Consider the following 24,210-nt stretch of genomic DNA (forward strand, 5'->3'; position numbering starts at 1 on the left):
TCTTTATCAGTTTGATCAATGTATCATGATTATTTTGGTTATTATTGCGATCGTAAATTGTTAATTAACAATTGACTTGTTGCTAAAATATTCGTTTAATTTTCACCGGCTTCTGGAATTACAATCTATACCAAGAAAGCTTTGATGTCACTAAGTTATTTAATTATTGATTAATAATTTCTTACCTAAAACTTTATTTGAAAATTAGAGTTTTTGTTGGAAAAACCCGCATTTTCCGAGGAAAATTTTCGTCGGAGCAAATCGGGAGAAACATATCTCTATGCAGAATTTAATTGCGGTGAATTTTTATTTGGGTGTTTTTGTTGTAAAGTTAAAATCTTCGGAGTTATAGAGCTATAATTGAAAAAATACGATTTTTCGGCGCCATTTTGTTTATAAAAAAAGTAGCACACTATGTGCGGACTTTGCATACCTATATTATTAATATGTAGGATCTTATAATTTGATTCCAGCAATAAAATTGCTGGTAAATAACTTTTCCATGAATTTTGCAAATTAGCCCAGAGTAAAGATAAACAGTTGATTCCAACGTACGGGTAGTACAAGAAATAAGAAAAAAATACAATCTAATCTTTCTAAATTATTTAATGTCACTGTAAGGGTACATTAACCAAATATTTGATTTAAAAGATATATGTACATACCTGCAATTACATTGTGGAATCTTTTATCGACATACAAATAAATAAATTGACTTAAGCTGAACCCAACAAAGAATGAGTATTGTAAAACTGTTCGCGCTATCACTCAAAATTTTGACAAATGTTTTAAACAGAAATTAACAAAAACTTGCCAAAAATTCTTCTTCTTCCAGTTTCATAATACGTCACTCAAGTAAAATTCAACTATTAATTAAAAAATCGTTTAACCAACAACTAATAGATCTTCACTGGGGAAGTTGTAAGGTGGTACTTCCAAGTTCAAAGGAGCAGGTCCTTTACGGATGCGACCAGAGGCGTCGTAATGGGATCCGTGGCATGGACAGTAATAACCTCCAAAGTCTCCTGCATTGGCAATTGGGACACAACCTAAGTGGGTGCATACACCAATTACAATCAAGAACGATGGGTTTTGGACACGGTCGTTATCGTGTTGGGGGTCACGAAGGGAACTAACTGCAACGGATTGTTCTGCTTGGATTTCGGATGCGGATCTGTGGCGGATGAATAGGGGTTTACCTAGAAAGAAAACAGAATAATATAGCTTAAATTGAACAAATAATCCAAAACGTTTAGTTTTTATACAACATTCCATTTAATTTACTGTGTAGACGTAAAATTCACCGAAACACAGTTTACCGAAAGCACAATTCAATTCAATATCATTATCAGGAATAGCAGACTAATTATAAAGCCCGTTAGCGTTACCCAGAAGACACGAAGAAGAGGTCGGCTTTTTAGTCTTCCACTTTTTTTTGTTTTTCTAATTTTTAATTTTTTTATAAGTAAGGGTACCCTGCTACTTTTAAGTAAGGGTACACTGCATTTTAATATTTTCTTAAGAACTCCTAACTGGGAGCTTTCTAAATGATAAATATAGATTTTGGTCTATGTATACAGTATGGTGTAAATGTTTGGAATAAATTCGTTATTTCGTAAGTCAGCGACTTTAAGGAAAAATCCTGAAACAGGTCGATATTTATTTCTGCATTATGATTTTTTGACATATACAGTATGTCCCTGTAAGTTGTATCCATAAGGAAAACTTTTTTATTATTAATTTTACGAAAAAAGTTATTCTTCATAAAAAGCTCTGCATGGTCCAAAACCTAAGATTTAACCATCAAATATCAAATTTTTTGAATATTATACGAGATATGTCAAAAAGTTTGAATTTCACTCAAGAGTAAAGTAGCTTTATTTTTCACAATATTGAAAATTGCTATTATGAAAAGTTGTTTGGAATTAAAAACTATATTCTAGTACGCAATTACATCCTTCTAATTGAAAAAAAAAATTGTTGAAAAATTATGGGTAACTAACATTATTTTCAGTTATTTCAATTCAGATAACTCTTTTATTATTAATTTTACGAAAAAAAGTGATTCTTAATAAAAAGTGCTGCATGGCTTATAACCTAAAATACAACCATCTTATGTAAAATTTTATCAATTTTATACGAGGTATGTCAAAAAATATGAATTTTGCTCAAGAGTTTATTTATTTTTCACAATATCGAAAATTGTTATTATGAAAAGTTATTTAGAATTAAAAAGTATGTTTCAGTATGTAATTACATCCTTCTAATTGAAATATTCTGAACTATAAAGGTACTTTACTTTTAATCTAAATCTATCTTTTTGACATACCTCGTATAAAATTGATAAAATTTGATATAAGATGGTTGTATTTTAGGTTTTAGACCATCCAGAACTTTTTATTAAGAATCACTGTTTTTGTAAAATTAATAATAAAAGAGTTATCAGAATTGAAATATATAACTGAAAATAATGTTAATTATCCATAATTTTTCAAATTTTTTTTTTAATTAGAAGGATGTAATTGCATATTAGAATATAGTTTTTAATTCCAAACAAATTTTCATAATAGCAATTTTCAATATTGTGAAAAATAAAGCTACTTTACTCTTGAGTGAAATTCAAACTTTTTGACATACCTCGTATAACATTCATAAAATTTGCTATCTGATGGTTGAATCTTGGGTTTTGGACCATGCAAAACTTTTTATAAAAAATAACTTTATTTCGTAAAATTAATAATAAAAAAATTTTCCATATGGATACAACTTACAGGGACATACTGTATAATATAGATATATTATATCATACTAGTGACGTCATCCATTTTAGCGTGATGACGTAATCGATGATTTTTTAAATGAGAATAGTGGTCGTGTGCTAGCTCATTTGAAAGGCTATTCAATTATCTATTCAGTAATATAAACGTCGACATTAATATTTATACAGGGTGTCCTAGAAAAATAATTTTGAACTAAATTAAATGACACAAAAAGAAGAATGTATGTAATTTATTTAATTCAAAAATTACATTCTACTGCTTTTAAAAAATAGAAAAAATGCTTATTTCATAAATAAACATTGCTTTTCGCTTAAATTCAATATTCCAATTGCCAAGAGGCAGATTCTGATGGGTGGCAGCTTGAACATTGAAAGTACGCGAAAAGTAATGTTTATTTATAAAAAAAACTTTTTTTCTGTTTTCTGATAGCAGTAGAATGTATTTTGAATGAATTAAATTACATGCACTCTTCTTTTTGTGTCAATTAATTTAATTTAATTTTTTTTTCTTGGCCACCCTGTATAAATAATTATGTTAATGTTTATATTACTGAATAGAGAATTGAATAAGCTTTTAAACGAGCTAGCACACAACCCCTATTCTCATTAAAAAAAATCATCGATTAGATCATCACGCCCAGATGGATGACGTCACTAGGATGATATATATGTAAAAAAAATCATAATTTAAAAATAAAAATGACCTGTTTCAGAATATTTCCTTAAAGTTGCTGGCTTACGAAACAACGAATTTATTCCAAACATTTACACCATACTGTATATTGTGTCATTTGTTTCCTGTCATTTGTGATAATGATATTTTAAACAAAAAATTTTAATTATTAAAAAAATACTTATAATTAATATAAAAAACTAATTTATTTATATAATTTCGGTAAATTTTTATTTCAGTGAATTTTCCTAATTTTAATTTATTACACATTATTTCATTTCATTTTAAATATTGTGTTTATTTGGGATTAGCCACAGTTGATTTTAATTATGGTTATATTTGTACATAAAAAAATTTGACTTTTCAATTTACACTCCGCAAATTATTTGCAAAAAAGATTATTAAAGAAATTGTGTTAAAAGTGTGTAAAATGGCCAAGGTGTTGAAGATGCTATGTTATGTTTAAAATTGAGGTTGACATACTTGGTCATGGTGTTGTAGGAAACAACCATGTCTTGGCTGAGAGATAATTTTTTTTTTCGAATTCTGTATGTTTTTGCCTTTTGCCTCAACTGTATTATTGTATCTAATCTCAATTCTTAAATATAAAATGACTACATAAGTCAGACATATCTATTTGTTAAGTGTTTTTAGTTCAGTTGCCAGAGATTTGATCTCTAAAAACGAGACAAAAACGTTAAATTTTACTGAGAATGTCAATTTTGGGACCACAAAAAAGTTTACCATTCCTATCCGCTGGCTCCCCCCTAAAACCGCAGCACGTAGTGGGAGGGACAGAAAACATTGATTTACCAAAAATCTGTACGCCATAGAAAAAAATATTTCGAACGAGATATGTAGCTGAGATAATTTTGAACAAAAATGTTAATTAACACTTTTTGTGTAGAATGAATAGTTCTCTCAGAAACAACGTTTGAAGTGACCACCGATTTCGAATATCAGTTATGTGCTCAATCAATTTTTAAATAAAATTGGCAGTATTTTTTGCGTCCCAAACATTATTATTCTTGAAGCCCAAACACCTGCTTGCCGCTCCGCTCACGAAATGCTTTTTCGCTTTGGCTGGCCAGGGAATCACGCCATTTTAGGTAAAATCACCGAAAATCGAAGTAGCCGGGGCTGGGGAATTCCATGAACCACTAGCTAGGGTCTTTACAGTGTCAGTATTTATTGTTATGGTCCTATATTAACGTGCAAATACTTAGAAAGTAAATCGGGGTAAAGCATGCCTTCATCCAGTCCAGCTACTGAAAGAAGTTTTAGTACTTATGGTTTTATCCACTCCTCTAAAAGAAACTGGCTTACTACTGAATGGGTTGGTAAGGTAACCTTTATTGCTCACAAATTAAAATTGTTGGACTTAGACCAATCCATGAGAGAGCTGGTGACTCGTGAAAAACAAAATCCCACAACTTCTCTTCAGTACATTGAAATGCAGAATAATCTAGGTGACCAGAATGAGCTAATGATAGAAATAGATTCTGAATCTGAGGCCTCATCTTTTTCAGATTAGATCACCACATCCATTATTTGCTGTTAAGAAAATCTCATTTTTTTATCAAATAAATTGTTTTCTGTTGTTTTTCTATTTTTTTTTATATATAAAGAACACTGTTGTTTCGTCTCCTAATTTTGTATATAATTTCATGATTTTTAATACCCTATTTTCATCTTTAACAATATCCCTAAGCACGTTGTAGGGTTCAGAAGAGCTGTGAGTCATGCCGAAAAAGTAGGTACACACAAGATTACGTGAAATTTACAAGGTCATCATCATCATCATCACTGGCTCGACAACCCTTTCTGGGTCTTGGCCTGTTCCAGGATTCTTCTCCATTCTGATCTGTTTCGTGCTTTTTTTCTCCAGTTTTTTATTTTTAAGGTTATTATATCATTTTCTATTTGTTCTAAATATCTCAGCTTCGGTCTTCCTCTTGTTCTTTTTCCTACTGGCATCTGTTTGAATATATTGTTTGGTATTTCGCCCTCTTCCATTCTTTCTACATGTCCCATCCAACGCAGCCGCCCTATTTTAATGAATGTTATGGTATCCGGATCCTGGTATATTTTGTATAGTAAATTCCGTTTTCTTTTGTGCCCTTATATATGTGTCGCAAGATTTTTCTTTCAAAGGTGGCTAGCAATGTTTCATTTACAAGGTCATAGCTCTTGTGAAAATTCATGAGGTGTACAACGTATGTATTTGTGTTCATGTTCTACACGATTTTTTATAACTATGTATAACAAATTTTGAATTTACTTAACAAATTACATAGTTAACATAGTGTAACGAGATAGCCAATTTAAATGGTAAACTGTGAAGCTGTAAACTCATAAATAAACTGTTTCATATCAATTAGAACCGCTAGTTTTATTTAAACTCACTACATTACTTTATATTAATTCTTAATAATTACAGAGGCGTTGTTTTCTGCCACTTGTAGTCCTTGTTTAAAAAACTTTTCTCATATGTTTCAATGAATTATATCTTTAGTAGATACACTATTTTCTTCAGCCCATATTATACAGCTATTAAAACAATGAAATGTTCTATCTAGTTTTATTTTTACAGTTATAGTAGTTAATAATATTTGTACTAACATTTCTTCTTCTGTTTGTACTGTTTCAGATGTTTATTCATCTGTCATAATTTGCTCTGTTTCTTCGATCCCTTTAAACCAAGACATTAAATCTTGTCTTTTTAAAACAACTCTCATGCTATGATTTTTTTTGACGGATATTCTTGAGTTAAAGTTGATTTCATGTAATCGAATGAACTATCTTTCAATAAAGTCGCCACAGGAACTCAACTCATAAAATATTGGCAATATCATTTTAAAGTCTTCTCCTTTAAAATGTATAATATATGTCTGAATTGCTGATATGAATGAGTCAGATTAAATTAAATTATTAGAAGAATTTTTTACTAAGCAACAACATTTTTGTTTAATTTAGTAATATTTTGTATTTTGATAACGACGTGCGAGGTGGAAGTCGAAACGCCAACAAAAAATTTTAAGTTAAATTGTGGCTTATTTCCCAGTTAAAATAGTAATTAATTTGTCACATTTAGGGCCGGTTTTTCAGTGCTGGGTTAACCTATTTATTTTTTGGTCACCGAAATATTCATGTTTAATCAGTTTTTCAGTACTAGGTTAGTAGAGCTTAAACTCGTTTAAGTTAACCACGATTTTAACCGATCCTCGTTAGATGGTTTAACTCCGAATTTTGCGGTTACGCTTGCGCACTGGTGCAGTGAATGCATCATGTTTATTTTTTTGAGTACCTGTCTGACAGTGACAGAAGGGATTAGTTGGGTTATAATATTTTCTTTCATCGCGGGAAGTATTCTAATACCTTCTTATTATTATAAGGAAATTATTATTATTGAAATTATAAATTATTATCGTTATTATATAGGAAGGAATTATAAGGAAATATATTTAAATATAACTGTAACAGGTACCTATGTTTACACTTACTGTAACAAGATTTAATGCATGATTCCTAGCAATATTTTAAAAAGATATTTTATATTTGTCTATACAACAAAATACTTAATTATTTACCAAACAGTCTGACTTCTTATTTCCTGGTCAATCTGTTCAAATAGTGATAATCCGCGCACGCCGTGCGGGAAAATTTATTTTCACGCATGCGGGAAAGTGCAACTTTCAGAACGAAATGCGTGCGTGAAAGTGGCTCTTTTAGCACGGCCGTAGAAAAAAAATTTTTAAACAAATTATAAAAATCAATTTTTTGCTTAACTGCTTATCAAGAATACATCAGTGGATCGAGTAAATATACCAGTATACAGTATAGTATGCCGTATACCTATCTTGGAACAATAGTAAACAAACAATGGGACCACTCACAAGAAATAAAATGTAAAATAGAGAAGGCTCGGAATGCATTCAATAACATGGCCAAACTCTTTAAAAGCCACAACCTTAATCTGGAGATAAAAGTAAGGCTCCTAAGATGTTACCTCTTCTCAATACTATACTACGAAGTTAAATCCTGGACACTCGCTGAAGCGATGGAGAAAAAATTTGAAGCCTTCGAGATGTGACTATACAGGCGAATCATAAGGATATCATGGACGGACAAAATAACCAACGAGACCATATTACGAAGAATGGGGAAAGAAAGAGAGGTGATGTACACCATTAAAAAGAGAAAGTTAGTATATCGGACACATAATGAGAAACGGAACCAAATACATATTACTGAGGGTAATACTTCAAGGCAAAGTATTCGGAAGCGAGAAATTGGGAGAAGAAGAATATCATGGTTAAAGAACCTGAGGAAATGGTTCTCCACAACAATAAATAATCTATTTAAAGCATCAGTTAATAATAAAATTATTATAGCCAGAATGATCGCCAATATTCTAAACAAATAGGCACTAAAAGAAGAAGAAGATTCGTTTAAATCCTTGATTGCGAAATATAATACATATTGTATAGGTAAATATTTCTTATAATTCAAGTATTTTCAACATATTTTTCTAATGCCCACTACAATTCTTCCTTACATAAAATTCAAAATAAACCTTATTTTCGATGTCAGCACTTAATAATACTTTTGACATAAAAAAGCATAAAGCAAAGTGTCGTCTTTGCACATCTGGTTTTATTTTAATTCTAGTGAGCCTATATATGTAGCCAGTTCAGCTATAAATCACCGGCACCAGCCCCCTTCCCCTTCATAGAATACTGGTATTAGAAAAATTATTTTTTGACAACACACATTGTATATTGCCAACAGGATGTATTGTCGCCCCCATTAGGTAAATTATTCCAATTCGACTTTTTTGCACAAACTTACTCAAAAGATGTCCTTATAACAAATCCACGGGGTGAGAGGTGGTACCATGATCGAAAAATTGTTTAAACAATTTTTGTTAAACAAATTCACAAAAATAATTTTTTTAGATCATTTGGGTCATTCTGAGCAAAAAAGGTATAGGTTTGGATCATGCGTACCAAAAAAAAGTTTATTAATAGCAAGCTGAAAATTTGTTCATAGCTTAAGGGTGTCTAGTCGGACAAACTTTGACGTATGGGAACACTGGAAGTTTTAATTGTGGAACAGGTTAAAAATTTGGAGTGTCAGACTACGAAAACGTCCCATTTATTTTGTCGGACAGAACTTCCAATTGATTTGTTACCCTTTCATTAAACTCTCATGCAAATATCAGAATGCTATTTATCACCAACTGGACATTTTAATAAGTCCGACACGTAGAATATGTCAAATAACAGGTATTACGTTGGTGATAAATAGCAGTCTGATTTTTGCATGAGAGTTAGATTAGATAGATAAATTTTTTGATCTTTTTGTATCATTTACATGACATACGGCAAGTCACAAACATGGTATACTTGTAGTACAATAAGTAGGTTATTAAAAAACACTACACTAAAGTAAACTAAAGTTATCTTATTAAAAACATTAATGGTAACAAACGAGATTACGAGACTGATAAAATATTGTTAAAAGTATAAAAATATCGGAATCAGTTGTTCCAGCCAATGAATTCGCTTCCCCTTGGTTGAGGTTGAGGATGTTCCAGGAACTGTTGACCTTGCCTGAAGTTGAATCGACTGAAATATACGTTTTTCGGCCAGAAATTTTTTTCGTAAACTTTTTCTTGTAGAGAGGAACCGACTCCTATCATGAAGGCTTGGTTATTGGATCGGACAAACTATGTTGGAAGTTTCTTTACATAAGTATTTTGTTTGCCTGATTGTTTCGTAATATAGGCCTTTATATTGTCTTCTGTTACAGTATCAGGGACTCGTGACAAGAAAAGCCAGATTTTCTTCTCAGTTTTATCTATACCCTGGAAATTTTCATCCCCATCTCCACTGCCTATATTATGGTTACGGGTTTTCCTAGTTTTCCTTTTTACTAAGGTAAAACCTTCTGCTTCCGACGGGTGATGATTAGCTTCATTTATTTTTGATGTTGAAGGTTTCATTCCTGCCAGATTGTCATTGGTTAAGTTGATTACTTCATTTAATTTTTGTTCACTTTGTACTCTCATGATTTCAGCTGCTACCTGGTTAACCTTTATTATTGGATCACCCTGTAAATTAGGAGTTCCCATATGTGTTGGTGATGACCACAAATTGCCTTGATGTTTATTTTTGTTGATTTGGTTTTTTGTTACAGATAAGGTTTTTGTATCACTTACCTTATCTATTGGAAGCAAGTTTTTTGGTTGGTTGCTATTTTGATATGGTCTTGGTAGATTTTAATTAAATGATAAAATTTTATTTTCTAATGACGTTTATTTTCTCGTTGAGTAAAAGGATTACCTGGCATTTATCGGATATTATAGTGTCTTTGCCTGTTATTATTTGTTTCAAGAGTTTGATTTCTTCTCTAAGGTAGGAGTCTTCATTTATGTCAATCTCAGCAACTTGTTGAGATGGTTCATGTTTACAGTCTGTTTTTTTTATTTCACTAGCTTGTTTTAAACATGCTGGGTGGAATATTTCACTGCAATTTATGCATGTCACTTTACTTTTAACTTTTTTGGAGCAATGTTTACATGTATAATTTACATTTTCATTGGGAGCAGGTGAAGTGTCAAGTGCTTCACCCGCCATCTTTTTCGCCATCCAGAGTTTAATGAAAACGTAACAAATCAATTGGAAGTTCTATCTGACAAAATACATGGGACATTTTCGTAGTCTGACGTTCCAAATCTTTAACATGAACCACTATTAAAACTTCTCCTGTTCTAATGTTCCCATACATCAAAGTTTGTCCGACTAGGCACCGTTAAGCTATTCACACATTTTCAGCTTGCTATTAATCAACTTGTGATTTTTCTCTAAAATTTATTGTTGTCGAGTTATACGCGATTTAAAATTTGAAAAATGCAAAAATGGCCATTTTTAAGGCTTAATAACTCGGTTAAATATAATTAGATTTGTTCGTAGAATGATCAGCCACCGTTGCCAACCGACATGCACGTTCGTAGTCTACGAACTCTAACTGTTAAATGCGCAGCACTAACTGTTAACTGCGCATGCGTCTGATGGTTGGCAACTATTGCTGATCGTTTGGATTGTACTACGAACAAACCTATTATTATGAAAGTCAGAAAGTGACCTAATCAAAGTTTAAACACCCATCTACAAGATCCTAAAGAAATTTATGGCATTATGTTATTACTAAGCTCTCATTTTTAAATATTAACAATAAGCGCTAAGCGCATATTAGGCAGCCTTCAATGGTGATTGCGAAAGAGATGCACCATTCCAGCCGTCCAATGGAGCATCTCACTCGCACTCATATTGACGGCTGCCTCAATACACGCTTAAAGCTCATTGTTGATAATTAAAAATAACATCTTAGTAATGAAACAATGACAAACATTTCTTAAGGATCTTGTACAGGGGACTTTAATCTTTAATTTGGTCAGTTTCTAACTTTCATAATGATTACTTTTAACCGAGTTATTAACCCTTGAAAATGGTTATTTCAGCTTTTTTCAAATTTTAAATCACATATAATTCGACAACAATCAGTTTTAGAGAAAAATAACAAGAGAAATTTTTTGCTGAGAATGACCCAACGAATCTAAGAAAAATTTGTTTGAAGTGAAAAAAATTATTTTTGTGAATTTGTTTAAAAAAATTATTTATCGTCACAAAAAACTAATTGTCAACAACAGACACAAAACATCTGCTCCTAAAAATTCTTTGAATTTCATAGTTTAAAGTGAGTCTTTTATTTTGAAAATAATATCATTTTGTGGACAAAGTTGTGAGTTATACAGTGGCTGTATCCGTTTTTGTCCTATTTTTGAGGTATTTGTGTAATTTGCAATATACTGCTAAAAATAAAATACTAAAAATTTTAATTCTACAAAAAACTAGTTCTGATAAGGTAATTTGAAGATAGGCCAGTTAATGAGTTTGGCTTGTATATGGATTTAATTTAAGCAAGCAGAACCTTTACTCATTATAGGCCAGGTGTTAATTTGATTTTGCTTCATTAGTGAACTTAATATCTCCAATTCAACTTTAAAATGCCATCGAAATGTTCCAGTTGTAATGATGATCTTCTTGACAAGTTTGTCGCATGTGATAGCTGCCATGTTACTGTGCACCAGTCTGAACACTGTACTGGTTTATGCGCCTCTGAACTACGCGCTGTTGTTATCCAAAAAAGAACCTTAATGTATTTTTGTGCTGATTGTCGTTTATCTTTTAAAAGTGTACCCAAACTTATTAGGGAAATTGACAATTTTAAAAATGAACTTAGTGCTTTGAAACAGGACATGTTAAAACTTAAGGCTGAAAAAGGTGCTAATTCATTTTCTGTTGATGATGTGGTAAACGAGCTTCATGAACGGGAAAAAAGATCTAAAAACATCCTCATTTTTAATCTTCCTGAATTAAGTAACACTTCTGAAGATGCTTCTCAAGTAAAATCTATTTTATCAAAGGCCCATGCCTCCATCAACACAAATGAAGTCAAAATCTTACGCTTTGGAAATGTGAACAAGAATGGACATCGTCCCATTAAAGTAATTTTTTCTTCAGCAAGTGATGCTCTTCATGTTATTAAAAACAAACAAACAGTTAGTCGTGAAAAAAAGATATATTTTATTTTAGATCAAACCCCTAACCAAAGAAAGCTTTTAGATAGTCTTAGGTCCGAGCTTTCAGAGAGACAAAATGCTGGAGAGGTTAATCTCACGATTAAGTATTTCAATAACATACCTAAAATCATTCAAAAAAACCTTTAAACTCTACTGACTTGGGCAAGTTTACAGTCTATTACCAAAATGTCCGGGGTCTCAGAACAAAACTTACTGAATTAAGCCTCAATGTTTTAAATTGTACCTATGATATTATCATTCTTACAGAAACTTGGCTCAATAGTGACATTGCTGATGCTGAAATTGGTCTTGTCAATTACAATATCTATAGACAGGATCGTACACCTACCTCTAGTTCATCTCTTAGAGGGGGTGGAGTATTAATAGCTATTTTAAAGAAATATTCATCATTACGAATCCAATCTGATCCTTCTATTGAACAGCTGTTTGTACGGTTCCACGGCAAACTTATTCTGGGAGCTCTATACATTCCACCTCAATCTCCAGCCTACACCTATCAAGTTCATGCTGACCAACTGATGCTTCTAAGTGAACAGTTTTCATCCCTGAAATTTCACTTATTTGGTGACTATAATCTCCCCTCAGCTAGGTGGAGAGTTGAAGATTATTGCTCTTCTGCAACCTCACAAACTTCATCACCTCTAGCTGTAGTTGATGCCATTGAGGTTGTTTCAAATATGTGTGCTTATCATAATCTTTTTCAATGTAACTTTATATTTAATAGCAGGGGTGTTATTCTGGATCTTATCCTGGCCCCAGAAGAGCTTGTCATTTCTGAAGCTGACGATGCTCTGGTTTCACCTGACTCTCATCATCCTCCTCTGTTAACATCATTGCAGCTTAATGTTTTTGATAGGTCAATTTCTGGTAACGAATATTATTATGATTTCCGTAATGCAAACTTTCCAGCAATTCACCAATGTCTAGAATATATAGAATGGGATAACCTGTTTCGTGGTAGAGATCTTTCCGACATGATCGCTATGTTTTATGACATTATTTATTCTCTCATTGAACATTTCACTCCAGTTAAATATTTTAGTACTAAGAAATTTCCTTGTTGGTATTCTTCTGAGCTTAAGCAATTGTTAAAGGATAAAATAAAAGCTCATAAAATTTATAAAACCTTAAAGACTCCTGAAAGCTATGCTGATTTTTGTCATCTGAGAACAAATTGTAAAAATCTATCTAAATGCTGTTATGACAATTACATACGTTTCACCGAATTTTCTATACAAAATAACGCAAGGCATTTTTGGAAATTTGTAGGTAGCAAGCGTGAAAACAATTGTATACCTGACTCAATGACCCTGAATGACTCTGTAGCTTCATGTGGCAATGATATTGCCAACTTATTTGTAGATCACTTTTCATCAGTTTATAGTGATATTACTTTAAATTGCAATGTTGACCATATTCAGTCTCAACTCAATATCTCATCATATCGTATCCAGATTTCCAAAATTTACGAAAAGCTTTCATCATTAAGTGTCAACAAGGGTCCTGGGCCTGATGGTATACCACCTAATTTTCTTAAGGAATTCAGTTTTGTACTATCGCGACCTTTGTTTGATATATTTAATAAATCTTTGGATGTAGGTCAGTTTCCAGACTTTTGGAAACTTTCTTATGTCACACCAATATATAAATCTGGTAATAAATCTAATATTAGTAATTACCGCCCTATATCTATTCTTAGTGTTATACCAAAGGTGTTTGAGAGTATTATAACTGATTTCCTCACCTTCGATAGCTCCGGGATCCTAAACTCTCAGCAATTTGGTTTTACTACAGGTAAGTCTGCTGAACTGAGTTTGTTGACCTATGTTGATTTTCTGTCTGAAGCCTTGGAGGAGGGACTTCAAGTTGATTCAATTTATACTGACTTTTCCAAGGCCTTTGACAGAGTAAATCATGAACTCCTGATTCAAAAGCTTAGCTCCTACGGCATAAGTGGACCTTTGTTGCAGTGGTTACAGAGTTATTTAACCGAAAGATTTCAACAAGTTCGAGTAAACCACTTTTACTCACAAACCTTTCCAGTTAAGTCAGGTGTACCACAGGGGTCCCATTTGGGTCCATTACTCTTTAATATATTTATTAATGATATTACCAACTGTTTTCACGATTGTAACGCCTTGCTATTTGCTGATGACTTGAAGTGCTTTAAAGTTATAAAAAATCATTATGATGCTGCCATATTGCAATCAGAACTGAATAACCTCTCTGCATGGTGTTCACTTAACGGTATGAACCTTAATTCAATCAAATGTCATGTAATTAACTTTAACCGTACTCACCACCCAATATTATCAAACTATTACATTGATGGCCAATTGCTCAACACTGTTAATAGAATCAAGGACTTGGGGATTACACTGGAAAACTCTCTTTGTTTCAATTCTCACATCATCAATGTCATTCAAACATCTATGAAAATGCTGGGTTTTGTAAAAAGAACAACTCGTGATTTTACAAACATATCCAGTATTAGAGTTCTTTACTTCTCTTTGGTCAGGTCTCACCTTGAGTATTGCTCTTCAGTGTGGTCCCCACACTACTTGGTCTACATTAGGAAACTTGAACAAGTCCAAAATAGTTTCTTCCGTTACATTGCTTTTAAGCTTCATACCTATCAAGATTACGCTGTATGGCAGCATCAACTGCAGGTCCCTTCTCTTGCAAGCAGGAGAAAACAAAGGGACCTTTTGCTATTATTCAAGATCTTAAATGGTATATGCAGTTGTTCTCAACTACTTAATAAGATCGCACTGTTTGTACCACCTCGCACCACTAGACAAGTGCGAACATTTTATGTACCATTCCACAGGTTTAATTATTCACTTTTTTCATTCGTACCCAGAGTCTTGAATTTAGCAAACTCCCTTTGCAATTTACAACTGTTCTACAACTCCATCAGTCGTTTTAAAAGAAATTTAGATGGGATCAATATTTGAGTGAAGCGTCTGTAATTTGTTAACTTGGTTTTGTAATTTGTTAACTTGGTTTTATGATATTATTTCATAGTACATATTTACTTATTATTAATAATATTATATTTATATTTCTGTATGTCTGTTTTTTATATTATATTATGTTATTGTTTTTTTTCTGTACACTATGCATTTTTGTAGAATTGGGCTTGCCCGTAAAATAAATAAATAAAAAAATAAATAAACAATTTTCCGACCGCGGTACCGCCTGGTACCCTGTGGATTTGTTATAAGGACCTCTTTTTGAGTAAGTTTGTGCAAAAAAATCGAATAGGAATAATTTACCTAACGGAGGCGACGATACAGCTTGAACTAATAAATGTTTTCGATGCCGAATATTTCCAAAACATTTAGAACTGGCAACGCTATCAAATTTATAGGAAAGTAAATGTTTATTCAAGTAGAACGTCGTACAGAATTCTGTATCGCTCTGAAGGTAAGATATTCACATATCTGCCCACTAGGTGGCTTTTGGCCTGCCATCTATTAGGCGAATATAGCAAAGATCTCGTTTTGTTTCGTAAGATGAGATACCTTCCCATATTAATATTTCAATCAACGGTATTACTCTTTGTACTAATGTATTTTTTTATTGAGAATAAACAAATATTGGTCCTGTTTGTAGTTAGTTTGAAGACTACTTGCATTATTGGTAATTAGTACTAATTCTCCAGTTTTCAAAAATTATAAAATTAAAATTTACAGAATACTGCAATAGTTTGAATAAACAAAACAATGTTAGAATAGTGCATTCACATTTAATATTTTAAGATAAGCATGTCTTACCTCTCCATTTAAAGGTAACAGACTTGCCTTCAGGGATATCAGAAAGCTTAATTTCAATCTTAGCTAAAGCCAATACATCAGCAGATGCACTCATAGAACTAATAAATTGTGAGACCACTGATTTGGCACCATAGGCTGCACCAACGCCAAGTCCTCCAGCCATCAAATAGGTAAAATTCTTTCTAGCATCTTCACTATCATGGGATGATTTTGCGGGGTCTTTAGTACCATCTCTGCGATAATGGCTAAAGTCTGGTACAGTAATGTCGGTATGAGCACACCTCACTTGGCTGCTAACTGCTGGTCCTACTGAAACTGCGATGTTTCCTGTTGGTAGGGCTTTGCTAAGGGCAGAGGGTGAACTGCTCGACCATGGTATGTGAACCACTGACTTTTGTGGGAGTATCGCAACCTGTTTACCAGTGTTGAGTTGGTTACTTACTACTTGGCTAACTGCTCTAAAGTAGCCAGGGACGTTAGCAGGCTTCAGCATCTTGAAATTTTGATCTTAAAGATTTAACGTTATTATGCAACAAGACCACCTTTCTGAAAGCGCTAGTGACAAACAGTGACGTTTGTGGTCTTGTGGATGACATATTAAAGGGCAATTTTGACCATTGACATCTTAAGGTTTGTTCAGAATGTTCACTGCGTCCGTAGCCTTCGTAACACACGGCCAGAACATTAACATTTGGCAACAGGACTAGAGGTCCTATAAAAATATAAAGATGTGTGTGTGTGTATATTTACAAATGCATTCCGATGGCCGATGGTTTGTTACACGATAAAAGGTAATGGCGACTTTTAATAAAACTTTCTTTTTCTTTATAAAGAAATTGAGCAAACGAAATCATTGTAAGGGTTCTTTATATTAAACATTGATTATTACAGATGTACGTATCTGAATTTGAATTATTTGATAGTTTCTACTTAGCATACAGATGAAACATAATTTTATAAACGACAAAAGACGTCTTAATGGTAAAACTGGTCACTTTGGCAAAACACACGTGTAAATAATTTATATTCAACGTTTTACGGCTTCGAGATCAAATAAAAAATTTTACCAAATGAGGGAAATGAGAAGTTTTCCCGCAGTTATCGTCTATCTTTGGGATTTTGAGCGCCCTCTGTCGAAATTGGTTTTTCGAATAGGGAGACGCAGAAATCTTTGTGTTTTACGCTTGTATGTTTCCTACCATAGCCCACGGTTATTATAGACTTTATTACGGTTGTCTTGTCCGACGGTGGTGGGGAGACTTATATTTTTGACTTTACGTCACAAGAGTTTACATTCCCATATTTTTAAATGATTTTCGATCATTGAATGTGTGTTATTGTGCATATATGTGTATAATTTGTGTTATTATGAAATAATTAGACAAATAGTACACATTTTATCTTATACCGGGTGGTGAATCGTAAAAAGGGCCATAGGAAACTCAATGTAAATTCTGAATTGTTGAATTCCTGCTTCCCTAATTATTTTACATCAAAAGTCATGAGAGAATACTTGTAGAGAATTAAAATCTGTATTAAAATCAAAAGTTAAAATTGTTCTGCGATTTAAATGCATTCCAAAATTTTGAAAAATATGATACATTTGCCACAATAGGTATGCGTGTAAAAGTAAGGCCACACGTTACTATTTAACTGACAGTGCTCACACCATTGACTGAATAAAAAAATCTTTATTATTAATCCTTTCTCCGCAACTGAGGGTATCTTATCAACTATATTGTTTTTAAACAATAGATGATAAAATAAAAATATTGACACTTCAAAAATGTGAACATTATTGCATTGTGTGTGGCCTAAGTTTGGGCTGAAAACTAAAATGTATTGCATTTTTACAAAATTTTGGAATATGTTTAATTACGTAGACCAATTTTAACAGTTATTTCCAATACAGATTTCAATCCTCTACAAATAGTTTCTAATGTCTTTTGATGTACAATAATTATTAGGGAAGCTGGAATTCAACAGTTCAGAATTTTACATTGAGTTAATGCAAAATTTTGACGCATGTCAAAATTCTCAATGTGTTTGAATTGTATTCATTTTTTTCGAATCCTGAGAAAACTAATAAATATTTTTGAAAAATTTAAACTCAGAATGGAAGACTACATTATTACCGAGGGCTGAAAGTACCTGAAAACTTCTATAATGTTTATTTTAATAAGTTACAGGGCTGAAAATAAAAGAGAAGTCTGATATTTAATTTCAAATATTTCATTCAATAGAATCTGCTTGTTTATTCTAAGGGGCTTTCCGCCCTCGGTAATAATGTAATCTTGCATCCTGCGTTTAAATTTTTCTAAAATACTTGGTTTTCTCAGGATTCGAAAAAAATCATATTACGATTCAAATGACAGTAAACTCTCGTGACGTAATCTCACCCTTAATGTTCATTGGTTAGTCGATTTAGGCAACCGTAGTAATCATGCCTATTCTGTAACTCATTTCGATGATAGAAGTCAGTAAAATCGAATAGAAGCAGTGGTGTCATGGCAAAATTAGCAGTGCGGGAACGCAGTGCCGGAACGCACTGCTAATTTTTGTTTACAAAACCTAAATTCTCTATTATTTTTTTTTCTTTTCTTAACCAGTGCGGGAACGGCGTTCCCACACCATGACACCACTGAATAGAAGTGACCAAGTCGAATAGAAATAGTCCAAATCCGTATTCCATAACTACTTCGGAATCTCTACAATCGTAATGTGAATAGAAATCACTTCGACAGCATTTACCCTGTCGAGATGAGATTTCGATTATCGGAATTGTGGTTGACGCAAGCGCATTTTGTTTTGTTTTGACGTTTATATTTTATATATAAAAATAATTACATACTACTTATTTATAATTATTTATAGTATTTGTACCTTTTTTTAGCTGCTTAATTTTTAGTCTGTGGTGTTATTTGTTTAGAGAACTATATATATTTCATGTAGACATGTTGTACGAGTATGAATAATTGGACCTAACCTTATTTATTTGCTACTTGGCGTCTGAATGTTTCCCATTCACATTGTTGCCATATTTTGTTCGCATATTTCTTGTACAATTGCAATCAATTGTATAATGCACAAGAATAGCATACGATAGACTTCTTATGCGTTAATTGATAAATAAATATTATACCAGTATACTTGTATATTTATCAGTCAACGCTCATAGTCTGAACAAATTATAGAAAAGATGCCATTTTTGGGAAAAGCTGTTTAGCAGTTATTTCAACTGGAATCGAATCTTAAAGATTGCATATTATTAGTAATATCAATTTTAAATAATTTATTAATAATAATGAATTAATAACATCAATTTAAATATCTTTGATTTAAAAGCATTTATACTTCTTATCTTCACTTATCTTTTTTATTTATCAGTTTATCTTCTTTTTTATATCAATTTTAATTAACTTTAATTTAAAACCATTTATCCTCTTTTGAGCTTTTTGCATCCAGTATTTACACGAATATTTTATTTACTTCTCAAAACTTTGAGGATAGTATAAAGAAAGTATGAAAACAGTGAGGAAATGGCAACGGTGTCATATTTCAAGGGGAGAGATTAAATGTCCAGCAAACGACGGCACTGTTGCCAGATTTACCTTTTTCCTTTTAGCGGGAATTTTAAAATTAGTCTAATGCCACTTTGGTTTTAAGAGAGTTCTGTATTCTTAAATTTATAACCTTACTTTTACAAGTAATTAGGATTATTTATTATTTTATTTACATGTAAATATTGAAACAAGTATTGTACTGTGTCATAATTTAAAACTCATGTTGCAGTATTTTGAAAAAAAAATGAAGCTCAAAAGAAATATACTTATACAGTACAAATTATTTTTTTAATGGGAATGGAAATTTACGATTTCAAAGGTTATGTGTTGGGATAGTATAGATGGACACTTTTTTATTGTAGTATTAAGTGGTTACATAATTATTCAGAATATTAATAAAATTACTAGTAATTTGAATTAGTTTTAATATGCATTATAATAGTATTAATTCTCATCATGTATCTGGCTAAATAGCTAAGCGCTAAAGCCACAAAATAAAAAAATTGAAAAAAACATTCTTAGTGGCCTAGCACCTTTACTTTGCCTGGGGGCGAGGCGAGTTAATAAATTCTATTTTCTTATTGCAGTCATTTTGTGACGGCTTAAGAAGTTACATAAATGATGTCTTTAGGCTGTGAAATTTTAACCGTAGAAAGACATATCTTTATGACTTGTATTTACATGATATAGGGCTTTTCACTTAGTCATTTATTTCGAGCTTCTGTCATGTGTCGTCTAATATTAATATATCTATGTCATATGTTATTGATATTGCCAATGATACAAACCAAAGACGTATGACGTAGATATATTAATATTATGTGACACTTGAATGAAGCTCGAAACAAATGACAATCGATGAAAAGCCCTATTCAATAGGGCATTTCATTCACAGTCATTTGTTTCGAGCTTCTGTCATGTGTCTCATAATATTAATATATTTACGTCATACGTTATTGGTATATGCTATATACCAATGATACAAACCAAAGACGTATGACGTAGATACATTAATATTATGTGACTCATGACAGAAGCTTGAAACAAATGACAATCGATGAAAAGCCCTATTGGCGTCTGCATATCAGGATCCGGTAATACTATATTATTTATCTATGATCAGGATATTGCTGGGTGTACACAAGTAAACAACACTTTTTTGATTAAAAGGTTTATTTCATTAAATCAAAACTTACATGGATACAATTTAAATAAGATATTTTTTCTATTTAAGGCAATATAATATAAGATATATATTTTAGTATAACTCTCCTACATTAACAAGCTTTAACACATTCAGTGGCCATGACGTATGGGTAGCATCACGAAGGTTTTACGGAAGGTACTGACGACACATAAGTTATGTGAGTAGTACTGTGTAACTAAATAAATGATTTAAGTATGTGGTACCAGCCAAGTGGAGCTTGTTCGAGATGGGCACCAAACATGTTAATCTGGTCATGCACAGAGACTTATACTATAATATGTTATATCTCATATTGCTCACTATTGTAATGAGTGAGCCTGCATACACGAACTATAATATATTATTATGGTTCTATGTATGCAGGCTCACTCATTACTACTGTAGTGAACAATATGAGATGTAATATTATGAGATATACATATTATGTATTATGGTATAGCTCTCCATAAGTGCGAAGTTTCAAACTTAACTGATAACAACTAATGGATACCCTTTTATCCAAAATTTTATGAAAATTTTGAATGGTCATATTGGTATTAATTCCACAACCCCTTCCTATAACAATAGGCCCATTGTTGGATGTTATTGCACTAGTTCTACTGGAAATACTTACTAAAATTGTATGTATCTGCATCACTTAGAAGTCTACCCAAAAAGCTATTAATACTCTCTAAACCATCATTAATACATCTTGTATACATAATAGGATTTTTTTCAGAATCAGATATTTTATTAAGATTTACTTACCATGCCCTATCTATGTGCCAGGCACTTAACAGTCTATTAGGAGCAATACCCATTACATTTGACGAGGCATTGTAAAAGGTGTCGCTTATGCCTGATATGAAAACATTTGACTATACATATAATACCAACACAGACATGTATTTAAAAAATCGGTAAATTAAAGTAGGTATTTTTTCTATTTGAAAATAAGAAAGCAGTACAAAATCCATTCCCAAATTCATCTTTTACTAATACTCTCATAAGTTCAAAGTCATAGGAATTGAGCCTATGAGTTCCATCGATTGCGATAAAGGATTTACCACACTTAATTAACATTTCCTTTTGGCACAGTATTAAGGAAAATAAGACAAAAATCATAAATATTAAATTCAGAATGAATATCCATTAGTATGCCCTGTTGTTTGTAAAATAATATTGGACATGAGTCTGTAAGCATTCAACCCAAAAATAAACACTGGTTGCATCATCATTGTACATATACCCATCTTTCAAATTAATGCCATAAGATAGTTTAATGTTTGTGATATCTTTACTTGTAAGTAAATTAATTCTTTTTAATTCGCCTCCTATGCTATTATGCTATCCTGAACAGTCTGAAGTTTACTAAAAAAGTAAAATATAGGTATAGGAGAATCAAACACACTAGTTTGAAATTGTAAAATGTAGTAAATATTCATGAGTAATATTTAAAAAAGTGGTTTAGTAGTAACATTCTTGTTTTAAATTATATTGTGTATATCGACGGCGGAAAGGCAGGACCTCATAACTGAAAAATTTGTATAAAATGAGTTACTTCGGTTTTCGATTTATAATAAGTGCATCAGCACCTATTAAACAGCTTTTAGAGCTGGGAAAGCCTTCTAGAAGCCTTCCGGAAACTTTCCCAGCTGTAATCGCTGTTTAATAGCTGCCGATACACTTATTCTAAAGCGAAAACTGAATTAACTCATGTTATAAAATTTTTTCAGTTACGAAGTCCTACCTTTCCGCCGTCGATATGCAAATATTTTACTTACATTTTTGAAGAAAGTCTCAAAATAAACTTTGAAGAGATATTTATCTGATTTTGGTATTTATGTAAGTGCTCTATATCATCCTCGTGTCCGTAATATGTTTTAAAATAGTTTCAATATTTTTAGATACTATTATTCGACTAGTACACCAAATAGTTGCAAAGATGAGATCACGTGATATAAAAACTAAGTTTATCAAAGCACGAAAAAATCGTAAAATGGAATCTAATATGCTGAGTTGCAACAAAAACAAAGAGAATACTTCAAAGATCTATATAAACGAGCAGCTCACCTTTACAAACAGAAACTTGTTTAACATTGCATATAAATTAAAAAAGGAAAGGAAATACAAATACTGTTGGACAAAAAATGGTAGGGTATATGTAAAAAAATCTGATGATTCTGAGCCAATTTACATTCACAATGAGGATATTATCAAAACTCTTTAATATTATTTGTGTGAACATTATAGTAAAATGGAAAATACGTTAGTAAAATGGATAATGATTGTAAATTGCAAATAAAATTTAAACTGGATAAAGTACAGTGTGATAATAGTACTGAGTTTAACATACTCTACCTGAATGCTCAGTCTTTGAGAAATAAGATATTGAACTTTGAAACGTTAGTTGTTAAGTTAAATATGCCAGATTTAATTGTAGTGGCCGAACATTGGCTGAGAGTGGGTGAAGAAACATATTTTAATGTGAATGGTTATAGTTCAGTTTTTGTTTGTAGGGATAAAGAAGGTGGTGGTGTAGGGTTATTTGTTAAAAGCTGTTACGAGTACTCAGAAGTTTACAGATATAATAAAAAGTGTTCAATGTTATTTTTACAGATCGATAGAAGTATTATAGTGGGTGGAGTATATCGACCTCAAGATTTCTACTGCAATGAACTTTTTGATGCACTGGATACAGCACTAAACATATTTGTGAATAAAAAAATTCCAGTTTGGATACTAGGTGACTTTAACATAGACCTTATTCAAGAGAGTATCCCACAAAAATTAGTTTGTCAAACAATTGTGTCCAACGGTTTTAGTATATTAAATAAAACTAACCCTACCAGAATCACCAATCATTCGGCTACATGTATTGATTATGTGATGACAAACACTTTAAACTTTGATGCAACGTTATATATAGTAGATGAAGGTTTCGGTGATCATCAACTGCAGCTATTAAAGGTAAAAAACACATCATTTATAACCACTGACAAGTATTATACAGTAACAACTTTAAACAAACTGAAATTCAAAAATGAAATATACAGCTTGCAAAATCAGATTTGGAATGAACCTGATTCTTTATGTGATGAAATATTACGTGTTTATTTAAATAATCTTAATACAAAAACAATTAAAAATCGATTTCGACAAAAAAGTGCACCATGGTTTAATGTCACATTACATAACCTTGTTTTAAAAAGAGATTTTCATTATAGAAGGCATAGACAATTCCCTAATAGTAAGTTCTTACAAGATGTTTATAAGTCCGTGCAAAATGAACTACTGAAAGCAGTAGGCAAAGCAAAAAAAGACTATTTCACGAATAAATTATCCGATGCACAAGGCAATAGTAAAAAATTATGGGCAACTATCAATCACCTTATTCATAATGCCGAAAATACAAAAAAAACAATAACAATACATGAACTACACTATCAGAACTCGATATATAATAAATCTGAGGAGCTATCAAACCAATTAAACAAATATTTTTCACAAGTAGGAAAATCTCTGTCAAAAAACATAACACCTTCAACAAGCACTCCAATAA

At 31.9% G+C, this 24,210-nt stretch overlaps 1 protein-coding gene across 1 annotated transcript; it reads right to left on the bottom strand.

Moving 5' to 3' along the window:
- Positions 1-588: 588 nt before the first annotated feature.
- LOC114345314 (cytochrome b-c1 complex subunit Rieske, mitochondrial) lies at positions 589-16,482 on the bottom strand. Its single transcript, XM_050661319.1, has 2 exons — positions 15,900-16,482; positions 589-1,199 (listed from the first exon to the last, which is right to left on the bottom strand). The coding sequence occupies exons 1-2, from the start codon at positions 16,390-16,392 to the stop codon at positions 886-888; spliced, it is 807 nt and encodes a 268-aa protein (XP_050517276.1). The 5' UTR covers positions 16,393-16,482; the 3' UTR covers positions 589-885.
- Positions 16,483-24,210: the final 7,728 nt, after the last annotated feature.

Source organism: Diabrotica virgifera, chromosome 9, assembly GCF_917563875.1.
Source record: "Diabrotica virgifera virgifera chromosome 9, PGI_DIABVI_V3a".
Lineage (NCBI taxonomy): Eukaryota > Metazoa > Arthropoda > Insecta > Coleoptera > Chrysomelidae > Diabrotica > Diabrotica virgifera.

Coding starts and splice junctions, on each gene's coding strand:
- LOC114345314 (XM_050661319.1), bottom strand. CDS start 16,392: ATGCTGAAGCCTGCTAACGTCCCTGGCTACTTTAGAGCAGTTAGCCAA. Junction 1,200..15,899: donor TGTTACCTTTAAATGGAGAG/GTAAGACATGCT, acceptor TTTTCTTTCTAG/GTAAACCCCTATTCATCCGC.